Here is a 26,739-nt window from a genome sequence, read left to right as displayed (position 1 = left end):
CCGCCAGAGTCCATTAATAACAAGGCCCTGTGAGCGTTGCAGTGTACAGGTGAACATCTGGTGTGTTGCCACTGAACCAGGCTGACATGGCCTGCGACAGTTTCATAATTTGATATAACTAGGAGTAAAGCATTTTCTCTTTTTTATTTCCCCATTCCTGTAGATGATGTGACCTCTCGGTTTGACAATGTTTTCTGGTTTGGTGACTTCAACTTTCGGCTGGATGTGAAGCGAGCAGTGATCGACGAGCTCCTGGACAGCAACAGCCAGGAAAACCTCTGCTCCATTTTACACTATGACGAGTTAACCAGGAAACTACAGGAGGGTAGGATGAATTGTCAACCTTCCATCAACTTGGGGTGGGCAGCAGGGTGAGGGCCCATCTAGGCTGTGGATTTTAAGGCATCTAGACCTGATGGGGTGCAGGTGACAGAGCACTGACTCTCTAAGAGTACTTGTTTCCTTTGCACAAACTCAGTGTGATATGTTCCATGGGCACTAATTCACTACAGTATAAAGTTCAGAGCAATTAGTAATTGGAACCTCGCCCGTCTGTGGTGTATGCAGTGAGGGAATGTGCTCGCTGATGATGTGACAGTAGCACTTTTCAGTTCACATCCTATGTACCAAGTTGAAAACATCATTAAAGCTCACTGATCTTTCCTTATTCCTCAGGGTCTGTTTTCAAAGGCTTCAAAGAAGCTGAAATATGTTTTCCACCCACCTACAAATTTGACGTTGGATGTGATGTATACGACAGTAGTTCCAAGAAAAGGACTCCCTCTTACACGGTAAGGAATCAGTGGAAGGAGTTTGTTTTATTTCTGTGAGAATCTCTGGCTGTGGCTGTCCCTTCTTTAACCTGTCTTCCCGCTCGTTTATTCTTCTGATTAGCTGAGCCCCTGCACAAAGCTAAAATTGTTCTTGAAGCAGAAAACATTCAAAGGTAATGGATCTGAGGTTCTCATAAATCAACAGTTTAAGCTTGGATAAAATTAGGAATACTTCCCACTGGGGAGGATAGTTAATAACCAGAAGAGGCATGTTTAAGAGTTGTATTAAATGAACCAGAGGGAGGATAAGACATTTTTAATGCAGCTGTTATGATCATCCATTAGAAGTCTGAAAGGATGGTAGCATTTTTTTTTTTAATGGAACTCTACCTAAGTTTGAAAACAAGAAAATTCAAAAGGTGTCAGAAGTTAAGGGGAGAAGGCAGTAGAATAGGCTTGAGAGGGACAGATAGACCAGCCACGATTGCCTATCAACGCCATTCAATCGTGGCTGATCTATCTGTCCCTCTCAATCCCATTTCTGCCCGTAGAACTTATGAACATTTGGGTTTGTGAGGGAACTGCAGATGCTTCGATAAGTCTTCTAAAGTCTGAACTCTAGAACTGAAAGGATTGTGTTTCACAGCAAAAGTGTCCCTTTGAATCTCGGTCAGAGTTGTAATGTAGGGAATGTGGTTGTAACATGCACACACAACAAGCAGTGGGTGGGGGTGAGGAAAGGATCTCCAGTCTACCTTCCAATGGCCTAATTCTGCTCCTATCACTACAAATGAACCAGAGGGAGGATCGAAACAAAAGGCAACTTATTCTCCTCATCTTCCAGGACAGAATCATTTACAAGAATCGGCATAAAGATGACATTCTTGTGGTTAAGTATGGCTCCTGCAGCTCTATCAAAACCTCGGACCACAGACCTGTCTACTGCTTCTATCAAGTAAAGATTCGACCCGGAAAAGACAAGTGAGACATTGTTTTTATTTCTGCTCCCCTGCCATGCTAAATGTTTTTCTGGTCCTGTAGGACAGCTCTCTTTTCTGTTCAACGTCCACACATCTTTCTTTACTGAGTCCTTGATAAACACAGAGTCTAAGGACTATAGTGTGAAACTATCCAAAATGGGGGCAAAAATAAAGAACTTGCACTGGTTCTGTATTAAGCTAAATTGGATATTAGGAAATGTGCAGCAGAAATATTTCAGAGTGTGTTCAACTTGTCTGCTTTACTCCTTCAGCATCCCATTGTGTGCCGGTCAGTTTGACAGAGATATCTACATCGAGGGAATAAAGAGACGGTTCCCCAGGAATGCGAGTCAATGTAGTTCATTGAACCAGAAGAACAGCACAATCTGCAGTGTCTCCTGACACAACTAGAACAGGAGCCTTTCTTAATCTGCACAATCTGTCGCAATGCAACAGAGAGATGCCTCAACAGTGCAGCACCATTGCAAAGGGTGCCGAGCACAGGGCTGACCTTGCACAGGATGGAAGCCCATGCAACAGTCACAGAGCTGCCTTCAGGTGCAATGCCGAAGGATGAAGAACAGCGTGCGCAAGGGAACCGTGCAACCCAGTAATAAGTGGTAGTGGTGCATAGATCAGTCCATGATTATTACCTTTGTTTTATATTTTATGGCTTTTTGTATTTACAACACATTGACAATGTTTGATATACACCAGATTTTTATGAACTAAATGTGGGAACTTGAAAAGTTGTTTAAAATGTTATTTCCAAGTTTCTCCTTGTTGAAGCCTTGCTCGACGCTGGGCTACCCAGGCAGACAAGTGTGCATGGTGATTTAGATGTATTCTAAGTGGCTATTTAAACACAAGCCTTATACATGCAAGAGAATATAATGTAGGTGATATCATCTCAATATCCTGAGTTCATGGATAACAAATGCAGCCAGTCACCAACGAAAGTCCAACTGAAACAAGAACAAACCCTAATACTAACCCCGCTAATGCAGATCTTCCAGGATTCATTCCTTTGTAATCTTGCTGAGATGCCTTGAATTTAAATGACAACCTTGGTTATTTTACTGGAAAGCTGGCACCAAAGAAATTAGTGAACACAAGACTACAACCGACTGGTATTTTAGCCCTTTTTCTTTTTTTATTTAGGAGGATTATTAAACAATATCATTACATGTATGTTCTGAGCATCACTCTGCCAGCTTCTTGTTCGAGTGGTCACTGAGCACAGTTTTTTTTACTGGAGGATACACGGCTTGGACACCTCTTGGTTCTATTAACCAGTGGTTCCAAGAGTTGTAATTCAAACGTCATTAGTGTGCGGCCAAATTATTTCTTGAGTTAATAGCAGAGGAGAACTGGGACTCTACAGACTTACACAGGACAAGAATGAGCTACACTGGGTTTAAGAAGGAACTGCAGATGCTGGAAAATCGAAGGTAGACAAAAGTGCTGGTGAAACTCAGCGGGTGCAGCAGCATCTAAAGATGCTGCTGCACCCGCTGAGTTTCACCAGCACTTTTGCCTACCTTTGAGCTTCACTGGGTGTGTTTGTAAAAATGAACAACCGTTTAAAGCATCCTTAGGGCTAGACTGTGCTCAGTGGTCACCCAGCGGCAAGACGCCAGCAGGGACAGAGTAGAGGAGACACACAAATGGAGGCCACTCAATGCAGCCTGTCCTCTACCACTGAAGGAGATGAGCTTGAATCCTCCCATCGGATCATCAGAGAACCACTGAGTGGCAATCTCAATCCTCTCACAAACCCACTTGAATTCTGTAACACTTAAATTTGTAGTTTAACTACATTGACATAATTTTGCTGACTTGTCTATGAAAGTGTTTTAAGAATACTCAGCTCGGTTGCTGGTTCCAGGAGGATTGAGCAACCGCTGATCTTACCACATCAAAAACACAAAGGGGTTCTGTCGCAGCACCTGTCATTGATTCTTGTTTCCATCAGTTGTCTAGACCTTGCCCATGTGAGGAACAAGGATCAAGTTCTCCAACCAGCAACATGGGCAAGCCCCAGATCCCATTGTCTTGCCTCTAGTACTGAAAGGAATAGATCAACCAGAGGTGGCTGATATAGGGGAGGAACACTTGTACGTAGCAAGTGGCCAGAGGTGGAGTGAGGATTATGGAGTATGGGAGAAAGGGAAGAGCATGCAGTGGGAGGCATGGGCAAGTGGTTGTCCAGCTTTCTATGTACTTTTTCCCAACTTGGAGCAGAAACCCGGGAAGGGAATACAGATGAAGCCAAATGCGCCTTGCGTCAAAGATCAAAGACTGATATTGCAGGACGTGACATCCGTTGTGCAGTGATAGAATGACCACAGTCCAGGAGTAGACAAACTATAGCAGCATCACAGAACAAAGTAATCACAGCTGTTATTTTAAAACGGATTTTCAGCACCCTTAATATAAAATCAATCAGATCACATAACAAAGCCCATTTCCCCTCTATTTACATACAGTCACTCCTCACTCAACAGAAGCAGCTCACAGATAAACTACTACCAGAAACCTGGAGTATACAAATAGCTTCTCTGTTCAGTCAGAAATTGGGAGCTGCTCACCGAAACAGTCTGTAAATGCGGGGCAGGCGGCCGTCTTTGCTGGTCAGTGCTTGTTGGATGTGTTCATACGTTGGCAGATCACTGAGGTCGCCCAGCGCTGTCACAGCTGGTTTACTACGCAGCATCTTGGCTGTGACTCTTCTGATATCGTCTGCTGTCACTTCCCCTGCGTGTGCAAATGGTTTTGTTAGATCAGCGTAGACCTCCCCCATTGTGGGCTTCATGCTGGCTGTGATATTTCTTGTCGTGCAAGGTAGGTGGCAAAGGAATGCAGGTGGAATTTACGGGGAGCAGAGAGGTTTCGCAAAATTTACAAATTTCTAAATAACCATTATTAAAATCCAACCCCTGATTAATAATGTTGCTAACCAGCCATTCAGATGTTTACCTGGACTGCCTCAACCACACAATGAAGTCAAGGATACACAAAAATGCTGGAGAAACTCAACGGGTGCAGCAGCATCTATGGAGCGAAGGAAATAGGCAACGTTTCGGCCCGAAACGTTGCCTATTTCCTTCGCTCCATAGATGCTGCTGCACCCGCTGAGTTTCTCCAGCATTTTTGTGTACCTTAAAGGAGAGCTAATCGGGCAACAGAGTTACAATTAGTTGAATGCCCTTACCCTCTATATATTCTCCATTGTTGAAGTGCCGGGTGTGGGTGGAGTAGGAGGAGAAGTAGGGCAGAAGGAGAGAGACACAATAAAGTACATCATGCATGCAAACCTAGCGCCATTTTGAAGAATCTGTTGCTTGTTGATTTTTGTTCAGCATCTACTCACCAATGAGTCTGCAGAGCTCGAGGGGGAGCTTGCGGGTTCCTGTTGCCAACACCTGCCTTCCTACATCCTCAAAAATAACTGGCCGAGACTCCAGGTTCATCATCAGCATTGACTGCAACTGGGTCTTGGCTCTTTCCAGCTCCATCTGACAACAAATAGAGCAATGACATATCACAAGGGTCATCGAAAGGTACAGCAGAGGTTCCGGCTCTTCAGCCCCCAAAGTATATTTATGCACTTATCCTTCAAACCGCTGGGATTACACAGTCACACATGAGATAATTAAACTCCTTTGTTTCATCAAATTTCATGGGGAAAATAGTTCAAAGTAGATCGAGAATGCGGCTCCACCTCGGTCTCATAAATACTCCCAAGGCACCCACAGCAGAGGTTAGTTACAGAACACTAAAAGCCCTATCCCACGGTACGAGTTCATTCCAAGAGCTCTCCCGGGTTAAAAAAACAATCAAACTCGTAAGCACGAAGAATGAACGTAGCAGGTACGTCGGAGCTCGGGGACGTCTCTTAGCGCTAACGGCAGGTAAGCACGGGAAGACTCGAGAAGATTTTTCAACATGATGAAAAATGTCCACGAGAGCCCCGAGTACCGACGAGTGGCCATTACCGTAAATCTCCGAGTTCGAATCAGGGTAAACTCGGGAGAGCTCTTGGAATGAACTCGTACCGTGAGACAGGGGTTTAAGTTTAAGCCAGAAATAGCAATTTTATACCCAACCCGAGAGCAAAGTGTCTTGATTTAACATCTTATTTAAAAGCAAGTACATCCAACATCTAATTCCTTTTGAATTAGCATTAGAAGTGTCTCCCTCTCATGTGTAGCTTGAATTTCTATGAAGCTAACTATACCACTGACTGAACAAACGGTGTGACGGTCTGGGGATGAACATTCTGCTGTCAAGAGTCAATTTAATTGTCATTTGGACCCCTGGAGGTCCAAACGAAATGCCGTTTCTGCAGCCATACATTACACACAAATAGACCCCAGACACAACATAATTACATTTAACATAAACATCCATCACATAACTGTGATGGAAGGCCAAAAAAACTTATCTCTCCACTGCACTCTCCCCCCCCCTGATGTCAGAGTCAAAGTCAAAGCCCCCGGCTGGCGATGGCAATTGTCCCGCGGCCATTGAAGCCACGCCGGGTGGTGCGAGGTCGCACACCGGGTCTTGGTGTTGGAGCCCCCGGCGTGCGCTCGCAGTGTCCCGCGGCCGTTCCAGCCGCGCGGGGCAATGGTGTTAGGCTCCGCTCCAGGAGCTCTTCGACCCCGCAACACGGGCGGGAGAATTCGCCGTTGCAGGAGCCCCGAAAAGCAGTCTCCCTCCAGGGAGCCGCGCGGGGTCGTCCGAGCCGTCCGCAGACCCGCAGTAGCAGCCTCCGACTCGGCAGCAGCAGCAGCGGCAGCGGCAGCGCTCCTCCACCGCTCCACCCGCTCCGGTCTCGGCCAGCTCCGCGACGGCAACGGTAAGTCGGCACCAGAGTCCCCGGCTTCTTCCCGTTGGAGGCCGCTCCTCGTTGCGGCCTCAACGACACCTGAGACCCGACGAGAAAAGGTCGGGTCTCCAGTGCAGGGAGAGATTCAAAAGTTTCCCACCCCACCCGCATCCCCCCACACACACACCCCAACATAAAATAACAAAAACTACACAGAAACACAGACAAAAAATAACAAAAACGCGGACAGGCTGCAGAGGCCGCTGCTGGCCAGAGCCGTCCATGTGGGTTTTCCTCAACCTATCCACTTCTGTGCACCCCTCTCCAACTTTCTTACTGACGTCCTCAGGTTATTTGCTCCTCAATGTCCCTGTCAAACTGATAGTCCTGTAGATGTTTCACAGAATGTTATGTCCAGTACACGCTCTCACCTCTCCCACCGAGCCAGCCATCAGGATAAATTCTCGAGTGATAATTTCCACCATCTCCCTGACCTGCACCACAAGAAACAAACATGAGCGCGTAAAGCAAACTGGAGACGACTCAATGAAATAAAAGGCTTGTACAATCGAAATGAACGAAGCAACCGATTAATGATGTTATCAAAAGCATCCAATGATGCCTTGGTACCTGTCTAGGATCGGCACTGGCATGGATACACAAGAGCCCAGTATCCTCATAGCTGTGGTGATAGGCAGTGGCGTTATACATCCAGTGGTGTCTGTGGGAAAGATGTTATCATTAGAAGGCAACGACTAGTCTGTTGCACATTAATGAATTGGGAACTATAGACTCTTGACACATTAATGAATTATAGACTCTGATTTCATAATTTAATTCCTAGTCAGCTGATAGATAGCATACTCACCACCAGGTCAGAAGGCTGTTGATTTGTGTCCCACCCAAGAGATCAGGTCCTACATTCCAGACTAACGCCCAGTGAACAAAGCTGATGAAGCAATGCACTAGCAGGAGAGGTGCCCTTCACGTGTAACATTGAATCACAATGTTCTTTACCTTCTTGAAAGGACATTAAAGATACAGGAAAATAGGGGAATTCTCCTTTGTGTACTGGGCAATAATTAACACTCAAACAACCTCTTTAAATTGGATTATCTGGTTACAAGCTCAGTGTTGATCATAGGAACATTCTGTTTCTTACTTTCAATAGTGCCTACGTTTCATAAAGCTGCTTTAGGGCACTCTATGACATGAGCAAGACTAACGCAAGTTAATCCACAGACTAACAGTCGGTCTTTGGAATAAAGCAGTTCAGTGGGATGATTATTTTGTATGGACAAATTATGATTTCTGTGGCTGGAGATGAGGATTCCAGGAAGACTGTGACATTATCAACACCCTGTTAGCATTTATAAGGTCATAGTAGAATTAGGCAATTCGGCTACTCTGTCATTCAATCATGACTGATCTATCTCTCCCTCCTAACCCCATTCTACTGCCTTCTCCCCATAACCTCTGACGCCTGTACTAATCAAATTCCTTCTGTTACACACTATTTTCTGCCAATGTTGGAGCTCCATGGAAGGGTAGCAGAATGTACAGGTAGGTGATGCAAGCACCTATGAACTGATCTCCCTACCAAAGGCAAACGTCCAGGGAGCAATCCTCTGCCCTGCACACGTTTTAGTTTTATACAGCATGAAACAGGCCCTTCGGCCCACCGAGTCCACATCGACCAGTGATCCCCACGCATTAACACTACCCTACACGCACCAGGGACAATTTTTATGTTATACCATCCAATTAACCTACAAACCTGTACATCTTTGGAGTGTGGGAAGAAAGCAAAGATTTCAGAGAAAAGCCACGCAGGTCACGGGGAGAGAGTACAACCTCCGTATAGACAGGCACTCGTAGTCAGGATCGAACCCGGGTCTCTGGCACTGTAAGGCAGTAGCTCTACTGCTATTCCACCGTGCCATCCCAAATCTCTGACATCAAGTGCTGAACCTTCTACAGCTTGGATGGGTCAGAGCATTGAAAGGGGCTCCAGGACTAACCTGTTTAAGACATTGAGGTAGAGTCTGGTGAACATGCCCTTCCCAGGTCCCCCGGCTGAAAACGAGCCCCCGCCACCCATCATCATATTCAGCACGGCAAAGGGAATGAAATCCTCCTCCTGGAACCAAGCAGATAACGTTTCTTGAACACTCTGATCACAAAGCACACCTCTCCTCTGCCTATCCTCCCTCCAACAATTAACTGCTTCAATGGCGTAGCTACCCCCACATCAGTCTGTGATGGGTGAAATGTGCTAGGAACGGTTAACTCCAGTCACTCACTCTTGGAATCTGGATCATAACCTGGACAGTCAGTTCTCTACGGAACAAAGTATTAAAGGTGTTCAAAACCATGATGTTTTAATAATGGAGGAGGAAAATGGGTCAGTTTGTTAATAGAATTTAAATAAATGATACAAAACCAATAGAACAAATGCTGTTAAGAGTTAGTTATTACAAGCCAACCAGCAATTTTAGGATACATTTCAGAATGCAGATTAGCATTGGAAGAGAATCAATATTCAGAGTTATGGGGAAAGAACCATCTTAACCATTAGATCTCACAAAAGGAGGAATTTAAAGCAGTTCTGTATTTTTTCTACTAATAAAATGACTTTATACTCACCAGGAAGGAACAACTTTCTAAACCAATCATGATGTGAGTGAGTTCAGGGATTGGAGTGGGACCCAGGCTAACATCAGTCATGTCCTTTTCCACCTGAAGAAACAGAGACACTATTGGTGTTAGTCTCATTCTCCCACCTCTCTGTTATCCCACAAAGCACTAGGATGCCAGGCCAAATCAGCACCAACAACATGCTCCTTCAGACCAATGCAGCAGGGTTGTTGTTATGGTTCCGAGCCACCACCTCCCTTCTGGACTCTCTTTTCTAATAGCCGAATAATGATGAGTGTTGAGCCTCGGGGGTCAGTGCTGGGCCCATTGCTGTTTGTCATCGGTATCAACCATTTGAATGAGAATGCACAGGGTAGGTTTGTGCAAATTAGCAAGTTTGCAGATGACACTAAAATGGGTCAGATTGTAGACAACGAAGATGGTTATCGATAATGATAGCAGGATCTTGATCAGCTGGGCCGGGGAATGGCAAATGGAGTTTCATTTTGATGCGAGGTATTGCATTTTGGAAAGTCAAACGAGGGCAGGACATTCACAGTAAATGGTAGTGCCCTGGGTGGTGTTGTACTCCTAGATTCCCATGTTCTATAAATATATGTAGAGGTAGAACAATGTACATCTTAAGGGAGTGTTGTCATATGTACCTGCTCCTGCACCTATTTTTCTATGTTATCCAGAGGTGCTACATGACCCGCTGAGTTACCACAGCACTTTGTGTCCTTTCGTGTCAACCAACATCTGCAGACCTCTGTATCTATGTCTATCTCCATCTAGTGGCTTGACATAGTTCAGCTGCTGTCACAAAGTGGTGGTCTCCCACTGGATCTTCTGAGAATTTCTCATGTGGCCCCTTGGACTATTCCCCACAGCATAAAGAGAGGTGCCTCACCTTTATGATTCCCCCGGTGTACTGGGACACAGACTGGTCCACATCCGTGGGCTTTCCCAACCCCCAGACTGGGGTTACTCCTGTGCAGCATGGTAGACAGAAAGGTTTGTGAGTGTAACAGGCTCAAGAGCCCACAAAAATCCAGAATTCTCTCCCCACCTCCACTGTTTATGCTCGAACAATCAGTATACGTTGCTCAGCCTCCCGTACGACAAGGTTATGTGAGTCTCACTCCAGTAACCTGAGGACAAAATCTAGTCTCAAACGCCCTGCCAGTCAGAAACCTAAACACCTGCATTGTTGGAGGGAGGGGTTGTTTCAAAGAGATGTAAATGAGCATCACATCTACCCCATCTGATAGATGTTCAAACTACAGTAAAAAAATAATTGAAGGTCGAACACAAAAAAAGCTGGGGATCTTCTCTTTAGAACAAAAACTCTTAAAAAGTCCTAGCAATTATCAAAATTATGTAATATTTTGAAAGTGTCAATTCTAAAATGTCTCCCCTCCCGACTCTCCAGTCAGTACCAGAGAAGACAGACTTTCGTTGATTGGTAAAAGAAGCAGAGGAGAGACGGGGAGAATTGGAGGCAGTAACTTCTTGTGATGTGGAACGGACTGTGCCAAAGGTGGAAGCGGGTTCAAGTGAAACTTTCATATGAGAACCGAATTCTGGGGGGAAAAAAAACATAGGAGTTCTACCAACTGGATAGATTCTTTAAAAAGCCTGTCCAGTCATAATGTGCCAAAATATCCTGGCCAATATCTAGCCCTCAACATTATTACCATATAATCTGGTCACATTGCTGCAAGTAAATTAGCTGCACAAAAGAAGGCTTCTCAGTTTACGTCACAGCAATACTTCATAACTAATAAAAAAAATTGAGCACTTTTGAGCTTTCTGTGATTAAAAAAGTGCTTTATTGAAACTTTATTGAAAAGTGCTGTTAGATTCTAAGCGTGATATTTGGGAAGGTGACAAATTGGCTTTTGATACAGATAAATATTTTTAGTCACTGCCGAGTGATCGACGTAAATAAGTTAAAATTGACCCCGAGGCCTCCATCATACCCATGAGATACTTCCTTGCACACTCCACCAGGTGGTCATGATCCACCCCAACCCCAGCCAGCACCATTCGATCAGGGGTGTAGTAATTCCGCAAAAACGTGTGAATCAGCTTTTGATCAACTTTCTCTACGTTGCCGGTGGGACAGAACCGGGGCAGCCCCACGGTGTTGTCCCGGTACGCTGCCTGCGGAGACAAAGAAAACATTCATCACTTTCTGCTGCATCCCCAGCTTTCCCACTCTGCTCCCTTATACCTCCTGATTCAGATTTTTTTAATTCTCTTTTAACTTAAGGAAACTAAAATACAAAGTGATACTTCATTTTAGTTCTCAGGTTAGACCTCAACTGGGTTCAATGCATTCAGTTCAGGGCACCACCTTTCCCAGTCTCAGAGGGAAGGGAAGGGAGTGGTGATGGTGCGCAACATAGATTTACCACAATAACACTGGGGATAAAATTATTGTAGACAAATCCAAGTGTTTCAAACATTTAATACAATCTAGCTGGACAGATAGAGAAATCATTTCTTCCAATTAGTGAATCTGCAATGATGCATTGTAACAATAAAACTACAGCAATGTGGCCAATATCACAATCAACCTCTTCATATAAAGGGCAACGACCACCTCCCACCACCCCCTCCTAAAATAAAGAGGATTCTACAGGACAAATGTAATTTTTAACAGTGAAATCCACATTTCTTGATTTATTAAGCATTGTGGAGTAAAGGAGGGCAATTGGTATTAAATATAAATCAGCTGCGATTTAACTGAGAGGCAGAACAGGCTTAAGAGGTCGAGTGGACCCAATATCCACATTATTGGTCTCGGGAGCTGAATAACCTCCTCCAATTCAAGTTGATGACTGAATGATCTCCCCCTGTTCAAGAGTCACCAACCCAAGGGTCTCACTTTGACTAGTTACATTACCGCATGAATCATTTCAGTTAGAAGGGGTTCAGGGTCCGGTCGCATTTGCAAGTCCTCCAGCTCAAAGCGGATAGCCATTCGGGTCATCTCCAGCTCCTCATCTGTGGCAAAGAAAAGATTGACAACCATATCAACACTGGCATTCCCAGTGAATGTAGGCTCCAAATGCAGAGAAACAACCTAAATCACTCGCCCTCTCGCTTCAGGGCCAGATGTTAAAGGTCAAGTTCATTTGGAGATTGGAACCTTTTACTTTGGGCAAACAGTACGACACAATGGTAGCTGCATTATCAGAGGTGCTGTTTTCCTGGGTGAGAATGATGGCAAGACTTCAGGAGCTGGGAGATACTTGATGAAGCCTCCAGTATCTCTGAAAGCTGAGTAGGCAACAACACTGCCTGGTTGTTTTACATGTTATTAAGTCTTCATGCACCAAAGTGAATGACTCATTAGACAAATGGATAATTCATGATTAGTCAAACAGCTCAGAGTGCAATATTTCCAAAAACATGTTTGCTGCAGTGTCCAAATCAGTGGGAAACACCTGGGGAGATGGCAACCTCTATACATCAGGCTGGAGGAAAACCAGCAGCCCCAGCACAATCCCACCAGACACCACCCAGTCCCTGCAGGAGAGCAGCAGTGTTGGAGAAGATTCCAGTGAATCACTTCAATGGGTTAACTGCATTGTAAAGCAGAAAACAGTTGCAGGATTTCACGCCATAGGTACTGACCATTCTTTAAAGTGGAGTCACAAGGAACTGCAGATACTGGTTTACAAAAGTACGCAAGTGCTGGAGTAACTGGGCAAGTCGGACAGCACCTCCACTGGAGGACATGGATGGGCGACGTTTCGGGTCGGGACCCTTCAGACTGCAGTCTGAAGAACGGTTCCAACCCAAAATTTCACGTATCCATCTCCTCCAGAGTTACTCCAGCACTTTGTATTTTTGTTCCATCATACAAGGTTGCAGACTTGCAAGTTAACTTACAAAAAAAAAAGGAATTAAAGTATTTTCATAAAGCTGATCAGAAGATTAAAGTAGCAACCCCCACACCTCATGTTACCTGTGAGTCTGGGCTGCAGCACCACATCAGCCAGAAGATTGATTACTGTTTCCAGGCCCTTCACCTCCGCAGACACAGCAAACATTGTGGTGTCCCTGAAACACAAGTGAACACAAATGCTTATTCTGGGACTGAATGGATGCTTTGGAATCCGTTTCTTTCCGATCTCAGATTATCCAATTATTGTCTAATATAGAAACATAGAAAATAGGTGCAGGAGACCATTTGGCACCGAGCCAGCACCACCATTCATTCATTGTGATCATGGCACATCATCCACAATCAGTAACCCGTGCCTGCCTTCTCCCCATACCCCTTGATTCCGCTAGCCCCTCGAGCTCTATCTAACTCTCTTTAAATTCATCCAGTGAATTGGCCTCCACTCCCCTCTGTGGCAGAGAATTCCACAAATTCACAACTCTCTGGGTGAAAAATATTTTTCTCATCTCAATTTTAAATGGCCTCCCCTTTATTCTTTGACTCTGGCCCCTTGTTCTGGACTCCCCCAACATTGGGAACATTTTTCCTGCATCTAGCTTGTCCGGTCCTTTTATAATTTTATACATTTCTATAAGATGCCCTCTCATCCTTCTAAATTCCAGTGAAGACCAGCCCTGTCTTTCCAATCTTTCTTCATATGACAGTCCCACCATTCTGGGGATTAACCTCATGAACCTAATGAGCATCAACCCAACTAAATTCATGTGTAAACCTGGAATATAAAAGATTAATCACTTCTAACACTAATCTCCTGCTCTAATTATAGCCCCATGGTTGGTTTAGCTCGTAGATTGCAGGCTCTGACTGATCCCTCCTCTAGTTCAAAAGGCATTGTGACCAACTACAATGCCTCAGCACTATGAAATCAAATGGAAACGCATCTTAAACCCATCAGTTGGGACCAATGCAGTCTGGTGAGCTCAATGTTCTGCACCAGTGTCTAGTTACTTGTTGCAGTCGTGTCCAGGACTCGCGCACACAATCAGTGGGGGTCACAACCACCTGCATTGTATTTCACCTGGAAGATTGGCAGTCGCAGATCCCACCGTGCTTTTCCAGAGTGCGGAGAATTTCATCTTTGGAGCCAAACTGTGCCGTAGACTGAAGATAAAACACACAGCAAGTTACAAGCTTAAAAAGCCCCATTTCACCTCAGACACTCAAGACGAGATGATGAAAGTACTATCTCCTGCACCTTTTCTAAGGTTTTTAAATAAAAGCTATTAATCGAGGGGAAAAAACTCTCGGTAGCACAGGCAATGAGTGAGCTTTGGTCAGTGGGACAAAATATGAAGACGCATTGTAATGAAAGCAAAATAAGTACTGGTTAGTTAGCCTTAGCTGTCAGTTGAAGCTAAATTACCAAGGAATGTCCCGATTCAATTCTAGTCTACCGCTGTACAACCAACTAACAAGTGGTAAGTGAGACAGCTTCCTCACAATTCCAGTGGTTTGGAATTAGCCATTAAATCTACTTTCATCATCACTTCAGGCAGTGCAAACCAGATCACAACTTGTGAGGGAAAAAAAATCCTCATCTCATCTCTGGGTCTTTTGGTAATTATTTCTATCCAGGTGAAGAAATGAATGACAGCAATAGTCTGCACTCCTCTCTGGTATTTATATATACATTTTTTTTTTAAATGTGCTTAGAACCAAATATTAAGCTTTGAGATAAAATGTGGAAATATATTGATATTTACCGAAAATGCCAACTTTTCCAAAAAGTGCGAAATTCCACTGGGAAATGTTACCTCGTGCCTTGATCCAGCATTCACTAAAACTGAAAGACATAACCCCATGTATAAGCAGCATTCTCAGCCAACATCTCACCGAAGCCTTATTTTGTACATAAAATACCTTAGGACACGCGGCAAAGAAGAGACACTGAACCCTAGCACAAGAATTGAGGGCCGATAGAAGTAAAATAGAAGAATTTTGTGAAGGAATTCCTAAAGGGGGTTGATACAGATTCTGTCATCAAAGTGGGTACAACAGGAGAGGGTGAATAAAACATTGGAGATGGAATAAAAACACAAAAGCAAGTGCAAGAGTAGACTGGGTTGAAACGCCACAAGCAACCATTGACTGGTAATGGAGCCATATCAAAATCTGAATGTAAAATCAGAAATGCTGTAGATACTCAGCTGGTCAATAAATATCTGTTGAGAGAGAATCTGTTTATGACCCTTTATCATCTGTTTTTCCACAGATCTTGTCTGACCTGCGAAGAATTCCAAGCATCTTCTATTTTTGTCAGTAGTGTTTAAAAAAAATCAAAGAGTAATATATACGACCTTGAAATCAATGTACTATGATTGATTCGGAATTGAATTGAATACTTTATTGTCAGTGTCACAATGAAATTCTTTGCTTGCATACCCAAGGTCTGGGATGAGAGGGTTGTGCTATTAAACGAGATTCAGCAATATTAGAATTAAAAAGATAAAGTACTGGAGTAACTCAGCAGGTCAGGCAGCACCTCAGGAGAACATGGATAAAGACTGAAGGCATGGATCCGGTGGAAGATAAAGTGAGGTTGAATTCTGTGGCAGGTCCAGGTGAGTGAGGTCCTGAGCAACAGGATGTTCATATCCTCCAAAGATGCTGCTGACCCACTGACTTCCAGCGCAGTGTCTTTTTTGCCGACCAGCATCTGCAGTTCCTCGTGTCTATGTTCAACAATATTCAGTATAGTTTAGTTTATGGTCACGTGTACCAAGGTACAGTGAAACGCTTTTGTAGGGTGCTATACAGTCAGCGGAAAGCCAATACATGATTGATTACAATCAAGCCTTTACTCACTGTCTCTTAGTAGAATGAAAGGTATCCTCAAAGTGATGTGCATGAATGTTATAGATTGACAGGATAAAATGCCTAGGGCCGTTTGCTGCTGCTGGAGAGGCTAAAACCTTGTTAATAGGCAATAATAATGGACAATAACTAATAAAATAAATACTGTGACAATAAAGTAAACTTAACAGGCAGATAAGGATCCAGGATAAATGTGTCAACTCAAAGTGCACATTTTTGGAGTTTATTAAATGTAAACTTTATTATGCACAGATCTTGACTATATCGAAGGCCAGGACAAAGTTGTACATCAGATGATATGACTGTAAGGTGGACCAGAAGAACCAGGTCACTCGATCTATTGCACGACCAGGCTGCTGAGACGAATTAAGTACTTTTGTGTAAAACTCATCACTGTGGCTAATTAAGAAACAGGCGGGTAACAAGATCCTATTTGCGATAACGATCAGATACCCTGATTTGTGTGTGTGAGTGGGTTGGAGAATAAGTAGCGGCCAGATTTGACACAACTCGTGAGCCTTTCCCCACTCACCGCCTACGGTGCAGAATTGGCCGAACTTGTCCTGCGAGGCGACCCGCAAGCCGTTCTCCAGCACCGTGATGCGGGTCTCGTGTTTGTCGTGCCCGTCCACGGTGGCGTAGGTGGGAATGGGCAGGTGGGGCAGCGGCGTGGAGAGCGGCACCCCGGGGTAACCGGCGCTGCTGTAGCGCCTGCTGCCGGTGAGGCCGCATCTGGAGAGAAGAGCGGAGAGAACGGAGGGTTAACGCCTTCGCCCAGCCGCCGAACCGCACTGAGACAGACGGGAAAGCGGGAAGCGGAGCTCCACTGCGCGCCTATTACCTGCGGAGTTGAGCCCACGGCCTCAGCCTCGTTATGCGCGCCGCCATCTTGACCAAATATACCTATCGACTTCCGGCCGCTTGATCTCCCGCCCCCACCGGAGGGGTACAGGTTCCGGGGTCAGGCGCCCCTTGACAACCGCCTAGCGACCGGGCCAAGGCCGAGGCCGAGGGGGACGATGAGGATGAGTTCCCGGGGAGAGCGAGGTGAGGAGGCGGCGGCGGCGGCGGCGGCAGTAGTGGGCGTTGTGACTGCGGGAGCTCTCCATGCACCCGATGACAAAGTGGGAGAAGATGCGACTTTTACCTCGCAGCCGGGGTTTTACTGATTGTCACCTCGCCCTCGCCTAACAATGTAGAAGGGGTCTGGTCTCATTTGCAAGTGAGGTTCCCCCCTCGACTAACAATGAACCATTGTAGACGGAGACAAAATGCTGGGGTAACTCAGCGGGTCAGGCAGCATCTCTGGAGAGAGGGTGTGGGCGAGGTTTCGGGTCGAGACCCTTCTTCAGACTGAGTCATGGGGAGAGGGAAACTAGAGATATGGAAGGGTATGCCTATTCTGGTATGCCTGATTATATGTCTATTCACGACAGATATTGTGTGAATAGTTATATAATCAGTAAAAGTAATCATGACAGTGAAACTAGTTGGAGAACTAGGGTGGGGAGGGATGGAGTGATTGTGCACTACCTTGAACATCGTCTACTTTGATCTGTCGTTTTCATACCTTGTCCTTCCATATCTCTAGTCTCCCTCTCCCATGACTCTCAGTCTGAACAAGCATCTCGACAAGAAATATCACCCATTCTTTCTCTCCAGAGATGCAACTTGACCCGCTGAGTTACTGTCTCCAGCATTTTGTGTTGATCCCCCCTCCTGTTTGAGTTGTGGTGGAATTGGAGGCATTGAACTGTTGTCCGTGTCTCTGGGAGCTTCAGTCTTTTGCAGGGATGGGTGGCAAATACAAGCAAAAATAGAGACTGCTCTGTTTACAAATCTGTCTCTACATTCCTGACTGCCTGTCCTAATCCTTACCACCCGCCCCTTACTTACCTAGAATCTTTAGTTTAAGTTTATTATTGTCACGTGTACCAAGGTACAGTGAAAAGTATTATTTTACATGCTATCCAGTCAATTCAGATAATACAATCAAGCCAAACTCAAGTACAATAGGTGGAGTGAGGGACAGAGCAGCATCTCTGGAAAACGTGGATAGGTGACATTTCAGGCTGGACACGACCTGACATGTTACCTATGCATGTTCTCCAGGATGCTGCCTGACCAGCTGAGTTACTCTAGCACTTTGTGTCTTTTTCTGTAAACTGACGCCTGCAGTTCCTTGTTTTTCCAGGTAGAGTGAAGGTATGGATACCAGGGTACAGAATGTAGTTCTCAGCATTGTAGCACAACAGTTACAAAATCCAACAGTGTGGAGTAACTCAGCTGGTCAGGCATTCCATTTATCTATCTTTGAGGAAGCGATTTTAAAAATGGGAATAACAAAAATAGGAGTGTCTTGTCTTTGTCTTGAAATAGTGACCCCTTAGTTTTAAACAGTGACTCCAGTTATAAACATCCTGTCAAGGCCCTTCAGAATTATGTACACTTCAATCGCGTCTCCACTTTTCTGAATTCTAGTGAAAATACCCTTAGCCTGTCCGAATTCTTCTCGCAAGGCAACCCATCTATCTGTTGCAGTGTGGAGCACCCAAAAAGTTACCTATCCTTGTTCTCCATAGATGCTGAGTGACCTGCTGAGTTAGTCCAGCACTTTGTGTCCTTTCGCCTATTGCAGAGTATCACACTAATAAACCTTTCAATCTCCACCGGGTGTTTCCTAGTATAAACCACCAGTACAAGAACACTGTGATTATATATTTCCCCCCCACCTTCCTAACCTAGAGCCATGAAAACCAAATTTATCAATTTGCAACTGCCCTAATCAAGACCAGCTCGTACAGCAAAATGTTGCCATACATTTATCCAACTGTATCATTTCATTTTCTGCCACTTCCAGGTGAAAAGGAAAAGAATGATGAAGAATCAAACCCTTTTTCCTTTAAGGAATTTGTCAAGATTAAAAGTCGATCAACACCGAAAAGGGAAGAGATGAGAAAGCAGATCCACCATCAACTGAAGGTGCTGTATGGACCTATATTCTCATAGCAATGACATTTATTAGAGTAAGCATTTCGGGAAAAGGATAATGAGAGGCTATGCACCCTGTCTGAAATGCTTCGAGCCAGAGTTCACAATCAGATGATGTAAGTCATCCAGGAATGAGATGAAGAGAAACGTCTTCACTCGAATTGGTGTGAAGCTTTGCAATGTTCTAACCCAAGTCATGAGGGTTATCAGTTGCAGACTACAATTCAAGACTAGATTGACAGATGTTTGAATACCAAGGGAATCAGGGGACATGGAGTTGATGTAGATCAACTATGATCTTATTGAGTAGCACGAGGGGCCATTTCTCTCTTGTCTTATGTTTTAATATACTCCACAAGTGTGTTCATAATACAGAACCTAACAATGATCCATATAAAGGTATATTAGGACAGATAGAAGTGTTTACCAGCTAATTAAAGGAGGAGGAGGGGGTAGAGAGATTAGAATTTAATGGAATCGGAAAAAATACACCGTATGGCCCTACAAGCCTGCTATGCCAATCAACATGATAGATGATCATCTATTACAAGCCATTATCCTGCTTTCTTCCCCCACTGTCTAGGAATATATCTACTTTAAAACATGCAGTGACTTGGCCTTTATAGCCTCAGTGGAAAATAATTCCACAGGTTCACCTGTGAAGAAACACCCTTATTTCACTCCCTATCGCCCACGACTGAGAATGCTCATCCTTGATCTTAGTCGAGGGAAATATCCTCCCCATATCCAGTATATCTGGCCCTGTCAGGATTTCAGAGCTGATGCATGCATAACATGTCAGATCAACAACTTTAGATATGGTGCTGCAATCCTTGATTCTAATTAGTTGTCCTTTGGTCATTAAAATGATTTTCATCTTGCAATGGCTGTCTTGTTAAACTGATCTAGAAAAACAATTGTTCTCAATTTTTTTTTAAACAGTAGATACAATGTCTTGGGAATGTAGCTTAGTGCAATTGTTTCTTTGATAATTCTCCTTGTGTTACTCTAAGGATACCATATAAATGGCCAATATTATATTTCCCAGACATTCCCCTCATCATAAAGTCATAGAGTTATACAGCATGGAAACAGTCCTGCAGTCCAACGCATCCATGCCGACCAAGCTGCTTATGCAGGTAGACAAAAATGCTGGAGAAACTCAGCGGGTGAGACAGCATCTATGGTCTTCTTATTTCTAAATTTCACCTAAATAGCCTTGCCAAATGACACCAGCAATATGTTTTCTAAATACTGGTGTGATGTTCTCCCTAGTGAAAAATACAGCTCCTCCTCCTCCTCTTTACCTCCAACTCTATCTGCAGCATTTGTGCCCTGGAACATTGAACTGCCACTCCTGTCCACAAACTACGTTCCAACTAACTCCAACTACAAACAATACGAACTCCAACTGAAGGTTGAACTCTGAGCTGTCTTGATTGCACTAGGAATTTGGGGCTTGGTTTTTGATTTTGCACGATATTGGGGGTTTTTTGCTTTTATATATTGAGCTTTTTGTTGTTTATAATGGTGTCTACTGATTATCATATTTGTGCAAGTAATCTGTTGTGCAAGTAGGAATTTCATTGTTCTGTTTTGGGACATATTACAATAAAACCCTTTTAGACAATAGACAAAGACAATAGGTGCAAGAATAGGCCATTCGGCCCTTCAAGCCAGCACCACCATTCACTGTGACCATGACTCTTGACTCATCCACATTTCTATAATATCCCGGTCCAATATTCCTATCTATGTCTTATATTCATCTGCCTTGTCTGTCAGGCCTCTTGCATTGAAATAAATGCAATTTAAACCAACACACTTGCCTTGTTCCCTGTTATACTCCTCCTGTCCCCATTGCTGGACCTGCTCTCTTTAACTTAGAGCGGTTGCCTTAGCGTTCACATCTCCCTCGCTCGCCCTTCGGGTACAACCCCGCTTACAAGACTATTTTAAACTGTCTTAAGTAGCTCTAGCAAATGTCTCTGTCAGGTCATTGGTCTACCTCCAGTTCAGGAGACCAGACCCCAGCATTGACTCCACCTACACTTTATGCTGCCTTGGAAAAGCAGCCAATGTACTGTTCTTCCCCTGCCATTCCTCCTCCTCCCTGCTCCCGGGCAAAGCTACAGAAGCTTGGAAGTGCACATCGCCAAACTCGGGAACAGCTTCTTCCCCTCTATTATCGGGTTTCCAAATGGTCTTTCCATAAGCTAGGGTGCAGTCTGATTCTTCTACCCCATTGTAGTCATTGAATTTTGTCTGTGGGACTGATGTGCTACAATGCTCTACCTTAGATCCTTCAGTTTGGAATGTTTGCATTTATGTACAGCATTACTTGATCAGATTGGATAGCATGCAAAACAAACTTTTCACTTTACCTCGGTACATGTGACAATAATAACCCTAAACTTGTTTTCTCCACCGCTTCCCTCCACACCTCTGTCTCCTGCCTGTCCTCACTCAAACCTTCCATTGCAGGGCTCCACAGGAATTGCCTTTGAGAAGGGTCTGGCTGCACCCAAAGAATTGAACTTGAGGCTGAATTTTCCAGAGAGCTACTTTCCCGATCCGATGCCCAACAGTCCTTCTTTGGATGAAGAGGATGATGACTGGAGTGAAACGTACCAGCCTGCCGTTATTGAGGCTGCTCATGAGTTTGTTTTTTCTGACTTGCTCCGCATTGACTCCCCCAACCCGCCAACTCTGAGCCCAGCCGAGCTACCGCAACAAGACAGCGTCCAATATGCACTGTCTGAGTGGCAAGTGGATGATGAAGAGGAGGAGGAGGAGGGAGAGCAGGATCATAACAAATGGGATGCAACCTCACAGCTCCAGCCTCCTTGCGATGGCCATGACTGTCCAAAAGATAATTTTGACTTGGTCGGGGAGGTTCTCTATCAAAGTCAGTTGCTAAGCAATGAGAAAGTAAGTTCATATCTTTCAAAATGCTGGTATTCCCACCCCTCCTCCCCACAACTTGGATTTCATTAAAGCACCAATTAAGATTTGAGAGCTATGGAGAGGTAAGCAGGAAATTGGATAAATATTTGAAAAAAAATGTAGACATGAGATGAAAGCAAAGCAATGGGATTTACTCAATTGATCTGTAAAGAGGATTGTGATGTTTTCAGAGGGAATTTTGGTATTCAGTAGGATGTGATGTATGGATAAATGGTTGGAGCAATGCAAACATTGATAGATTAAAGGAGGCTTTAGAGACGATGAAATGCAAATGTGTTAAGGGATTTAAACATGAGGATGAGAATTTAAAATCTAACCTGATGCTGTTCAAGGAGGTACTATATTGTAGCAAACAAGGTGCACAAAGAGAAGTATGTGTGAGTGAGAATACAGACAGCAGACTTTTGGATGGGTTTGGTGGAAGATGGAGAGCCTTCCAAGAGAGCAATAGAAAGATTGAGTCTGGGGATAGCAAAAGGCAACACCAGGGGCATCAAGAATAACCCATGTTCCTCTTCCAGCTGAAAGAAGAAAATATCCTATTACGAAGACAGACTAAAGCAGCAAAGCAACTGGCAAAGGACCATGTAAGGAGGTACGAAGAGCTGAGTATAAGAATTTTGAAAATAGTTCATAAATGAATGCAGCGTGAATAGAAAATGCAGTGCAACAATGATCTGCTTTGATCTGGGGGGGGGGGGGGTGGGGGGGGGGGGGGGGGGGGGGTTGCCCCCTGATGTTTATTTGAGAGCTACCTATCAGCTCTTGAATGAACTCAATACTCCTAGTTCAAGGTGTCATTGTTTTCTGACAGTGACAGATGGTTGGCTATACAGCCAGCTTGGACTAATGTCTTCCCAACAATAAAAAGGATACTGGGATCAAATTGAGCAAATTGAACTACAGCACTTGTATTCCTCCTGTGGACTTCGGGAGCCACGGTCTCCGGTAGGAAGCGGCCGATTCTGAAACTGCTGGAGGTTGGCTGGAAGGGCTTGTAATCTGACCTTTCACTTGTTCGTTGTAGGCCACATGACCAGCTAGTTGTAGTGGTACTGCAGAAAATCACTGCATAGTATAATCACTACTCTTGTGTACAATTGCTATTGCATTTAGGGAAAGGAGGGTGCTACGGGAATTGGTGTTAAAGAACATACACATCGTCAAGATAGTGGGGAATGACATATGGTGGTAAAGGGACATTTTGTGTTGCTACTCTGGTGGAACTCAAACAGCGACATTGATGTGCTGTAATGATGTACTATAATGCAGTGTCCACTGGCCATTTTTCCAGGACCAAGAGATTGGAAGAAGATCTGGAGAAAAGGAAAATTATAGAGGAGAAGGAGGCACGAGCATTGGAAGGGATTGTTCAACAAGTCGAAGAGAATCTGCAACTGATGACGGTGAGGTTAGAACCTGTGAGAAAGGGCAGAACCCTGCTGATGTAGCTCTCCTTGGAACATCTCTGTGGGGGTTCACCGAAGCTGTACCCCAGTTCAGTTCTCCTTCACGTTTGTGGCCTCGCCTGCATCTTTGGCCTTTTTTTTTAAAAAAATGTAAAAAAAAGTGCAAAGTGAAGTTATCTCAAGTATCTTCCCCCTCCCCTAACTCTCAGTCTGAAGAAGGGTCTCGGCCTGAAATGTCACTCATTCCTTCTCTCCAGAGATGCTGCCTGCCCCGCTGAGTTACTCCAGCATTTTGTGTCTATCTTGTCTCTGATCATAGTTCCAGGTGGTTAACGAGGCTCAGATCACAGATGGAAATTACATTTTCTGGCTCAAATTGGTTGAAGCATTATCAGTACCTTTTGATGAACTAGGTTGTATGAGAGAAACAACCAGCACTGAAATAACTGGATTTGTAATTAAGTCTTTGTATTTATTAATATATTTCAGAAACGGGCTGTGAAAGCAGAGAACACTGTGACTAAACTGAGACAGGAACTTGTAACTCTACAGGTATGGTGTGAATTTTATTTTATTTTTTAAATATTTCTCTCACTCTCCTCTTTCTCTATCCTCTGTCTCTCCTCTCTTTCTCCCCTTTATCTCATCTTTTTTTTCTCTCCTTCATCTCTCTTCCTCTCTCTTATCTCTCTTCTTCTCCCTCTCCTTCACTCTTCACTGTATGTGGATCTCATTGTGTATTTGTTTTGTGCTGACAGGCAGAACTGCAACAGTCCAAGTCTGAGAATGAAATACTTCGATCTCAAGATTCTGCTGCTCTGAGTTCAGCAAAAAACAGTGCTCAACTTGCCTCCGATTATCTTGTGAAGACTGCATATGAAGCGGAGACCTCGGTGAAGTATGCACCTGACAACTTACTATTCAGGAAGACAAGTTGAATGCTTTATAATAACAAAATAAATATTGGAGACACTGGAAGAGAGGGAAATAATTGAAGTGAATGGGATAAGTAGTTAGGAAGGAGAAGCACTTTTGTTTATTTTGTACCCTACAATCTTTCCACAAATCTCCCACATCTATCCAATATCTCTCAGACCCATCTCTCTCATTCATTCTTCATTGAAGTGCCTCCTTGAATTGCTAATTCTGCCTTCTCCATCTTCCACTGTTCAGACCAGGAGAACATTTTGGAAATGAAACCATAATTTTGCCATTGGAGTAGAAGATGAGTCCCCAGTAACTCTGTGGGTTCAAGGGCAAGCAGTGTGGCTTTGAACAGCCCAGGCAACAGTGTTCCCAGTTGCTCGGCCAGGAGTGGCCCTACCCTCTGACTTGTAGGAATAGGTGTGATTGTTGAATGACTTGGAGTGTCCACATTAACCACATTAAAAGGAATTCAGAATTAAACCTGACAAAGGGCCTTTGACCTGAAATGTTAACCTTATTTCTCATCCCACAGATGCAATCCAATTTGCTGAGTGCTTCTAGCATTTTTTGTGTATTATAGAGATGGAATGTTTTTCAGCTTGTCTGGTTTCAAATCCCAGTAGAATTAATGTAATAGAAATGATTTTCCTATGAAGATTTATATCTATGTAACTCACAGAAGATCACAATTAGTAGCAATGCAAAACTTGCCAAGCTTGCACACTGTGTCTTCATATCTACTTTTTTTATTCCCCTTTTAGGCAGCTCATGTCTGGAGCAGAAACATTACGGCTGGCATCTGAGCTGCTGAAGTCCATTGACAGAATTTCTGAGCTACCACCTTGCTGCATAGTGGAAGATCCTAGCTGATGCAGTCATCTTCCTCTAGCTCCACCCACCCCGGTCTGAACGTCACCTACCAGATGATTCAACACAACATTGAGAAATGGATTAATTTGACTCCCCACTGCCCCAGCACAGACTGAACCTGCCACTTGCATCACTAGACTGGCCAGATTTACATTTGAAATTATCCGAAATGCCCTCTTTCATTTAGTGGGATCCCAAATTTATGTTCTACCTTCAGCATCACAAAAGTCATCTTATTGTTTGTATGAAAGTGGAATTATGCCATCAATTATGAAGGGATTTATATCCATCAATAATATTAGTGAGTAAATTATGGAGTCTGGCCATCTTCCACTCTTTGCAAAAAAAGCTGCCCTCTGTTGCTGTTTTTTTTTTTTAATGCTGTGTTTTAATTGGATTGTGTGTAATAATTTAACATGCGGGAAGCAGGCATTGTCCACGAATGTGCCTCATGCTCTCTATTTGATTTCCTATAGTGCATTATTTCCTCCCCTGCCTTCCACATGGCATCACCTTGTGTAGTACACTGTAAATGTTGATGATCTTGCGATGTTACAGGGATTGGGGGGAGGCTTGAGTTATATGGAGACACTGGACTTTTTTCACTTGAGTGCAGGGGGCTGTGGGGTGGCACGAAAGGTATTTGAAATCATGAGTGACATGGAAAAGGTGGATGGTCACAGTCTTTATCAGAGAGTAGGGAAGTCTAAAACTAGAAAAGATAGATTTGAGGTGGAGGGTAAAGATTTAAAAGGGACCTGAGTGGCAAATTCTATACACAAGTGGATATATGGAACTAGCTGCCAGAGGTATTTGTTGGGGCAGATACAATTACAATGTTTAAAAGACATTTGGATAGGCACATAGATAGAAGAGGTTTAGAGGGATATGGGCCACATGCAGGCAAATGAGGCTAGCCAGGGTAGATATTGTGGTCGGCATGGACAAATTTGTCTGAAGGTCCTGCTTCTGTGCTTTGTGACTCTATTGCCATCAATCTTCAAGCCTTTTATCCCAGTCATTTAGATCATTGCCTTAAATTAACTTAGCTGCCTTGGTTACCTGTAATAACCTTACAAGAAATATCTGTTTTGCAACCTCCAATGGCCAGTCTTTATCGAGCTTTACTGGGATAGGGAAGAATTCCAGACTTCCGGATATCAAATCTGAATGATCCTGTTGTAATTTTAGAATTATGCTCTTGGCTCTGGGCTTTCCATTAAAGTAAATCATTTTCCTATTCTTATAATAATTGATAAACATCCCCATTAGATCGCTTGTTAAAGGGTAATGATGGCAGATATGTAGGGGATGGGATGACTGCTGCAGAGAAAGAACTATGAACAATATCGATTCACATTCACACCAGTCATTTGCCTTGCATTATTACATTAGAAAAAAATGGATTTTGAATTGTGTTTCTCACTGAACTGGTTTTGATGAAATTATATATTTAACATTGAGATGTCTAGTTAAGAATTTGTACAATATGTTGGAGAGAAGGAAGTAACTTGTAATTCATGTACATAACAGGAATAAATGAACAATTCATGAAGTC

General features: G+C 43.8%; 3 protein-coding genes across 6 annotated transcripts in view; 2 read left to right on the top strand and 1 right to left on the bottom strand.

Moving 5' to 3' along the window:
- inpp5e (inositol polyphosphate-5-phosphatase E) overlaps window positions 1–2,502 on the top strand; it is a 16,246-nt gene extending 13,744 nt beyond the window's left edge. The window contains exons 9-12 of the mRNA XM_055660270.1: window positions 164–325; window positions 676–791; window positions 1,618–1,754; window positions 2,026–2,502. Of these exons, the coding sequence (XP_055516245.1) occupies window positions 164–325; window positions 676–791; window positions 1,618–1,754; window positions 2,026–2,155 (545 nt within the window). The 3' untranslated portion in view covers window positions 2,156–2,502. The remainder of the gene's footprint in view (window positions 1–163; window positions 326–675; window positions 792–1,617; window positions 1,755–2,025) is intronic.
- Window positions 1–16,980, bottom strand: part of pmpca (peptidase, mitochondrial processing subunit alpha) — a 20,026-nt gene extending 3,046 nt beyond the window's left edge. Inside the window, exons 1-15 of one of the 3 annotated variants that reach the window (XM_055660273.1) lie at window positions 16,859–16,980; window positions 16,550–16,749; window positions 14,907–14,986; window positions 14,222–14,304; window positions 13,204–13,298; window positions 12,136–12,236; window positions 11,207–11,390; window positions 10,135–10,214; window positions 9,234–9,326; window positions 8,609–8,727; window positions 7,218–7,308; window positions 7,019–7,081; window positions 5,127–5,271; window positions 4,345–4,510; window positions 2,748–2,800 (exon numbers count right to left, since the gene is read on the bottom strand). In XM_055660273.1, the coding sequence (XP_055516248.1) occupies window positions 2,773–2,800; window positions 4,345–4,510; window positions 5,127–5,271; window positions 7,019–7,081; window positions 7,218–7,308; window positions 8,609–8,727; window positions 9,234–9,326; window positions 10,135–10,214; window positions 11,207–11,390; window positions 12,136–12,236; window positions 13,204–13,298; window positions 14,222–14,304; window positions 14,907–14,986; window positions 16,550–16,749; window positions 16,859–16,905 (1,575 nt within the window). In that variant the 5' untranslated portion in view covers window positions 16,906–16,980 and the 3' untranslated portion in view covers window positions 2,748–2,772. Of the gene's footprint in view, window positions 1–2,407; window positions 2,801–2,881; window positions 4,511–5,126; window positions 5,272–7,018; window positions 7,082–7,217; window positions 7,309–8,608; window positions 8,728–9,233; window positions 9,327–10,134; window positions 10,215–11,206; window positions 11,391–12,135; window positions 12,237–13,203; window positions 13,299–14,221; window positions 14,305–14,906; window positions 14,987–16,549; window positions 16,750–16,858 lie in introns of those variants that run through there. The other 2 variants (XM_055660271.1, XM_055660274.1) reach the window with 2 other exon arrangements.
- Window positions 16,937–26,739, top strand: entr1 (endosome associated trafficking regulator 1). Of its 2 annotated transcripts, XM_055660275.1 has the most exons (8): window positions 16,937–17,064; window positions 18,878–18,999; window positions 21,493–21,939; window positions 22,497–22,570; window positions 23,270–23,381; window positions 23,874–23,936; window positions 24,143–24,282; window positions 25,073–26,739. In XM_055660275.1, the coding sequence occupies exons 1-8, from the start codon at window positions 17,037–17,039 to the stop codon at window positions 25,179–25,181; spliced, it is 1,095 nt and encodes a 364-aa protein (XP_055516250.1). In that variant the 5' UTR covers window positions 16,937–17,036; the 3' UTR covers window positions 25,182–26,739. The 2 variants fall into 2 exon arrangements, with proteins under 2 accessions (XP_055516250.1, XP_055516251.1); XM_055660276.1 differs by lacking the exons at window positions 16,937–17,064; window positions 18,878–18,999 and adding an exon at window positions 19,398–20,177.

Source organism: Leucoraja erinacea, chromosome 31 (assembly GCF_028641065.1).
Source record: "Leucoraja erinacea ecotype New England chromosome 31, Leri_hhj_1, whole genome shotgun sequence".
Classification (NCBI taxonomy): Eukaryota; Metazoa; Chordata; class Chondrichthyes; order Rajiformes; family Rajidae; genus Leucoraja; species Leucoraja erinaceus.
This window is presented reverse-complemented; position numbering and strand designations above follow the sequence as displayed.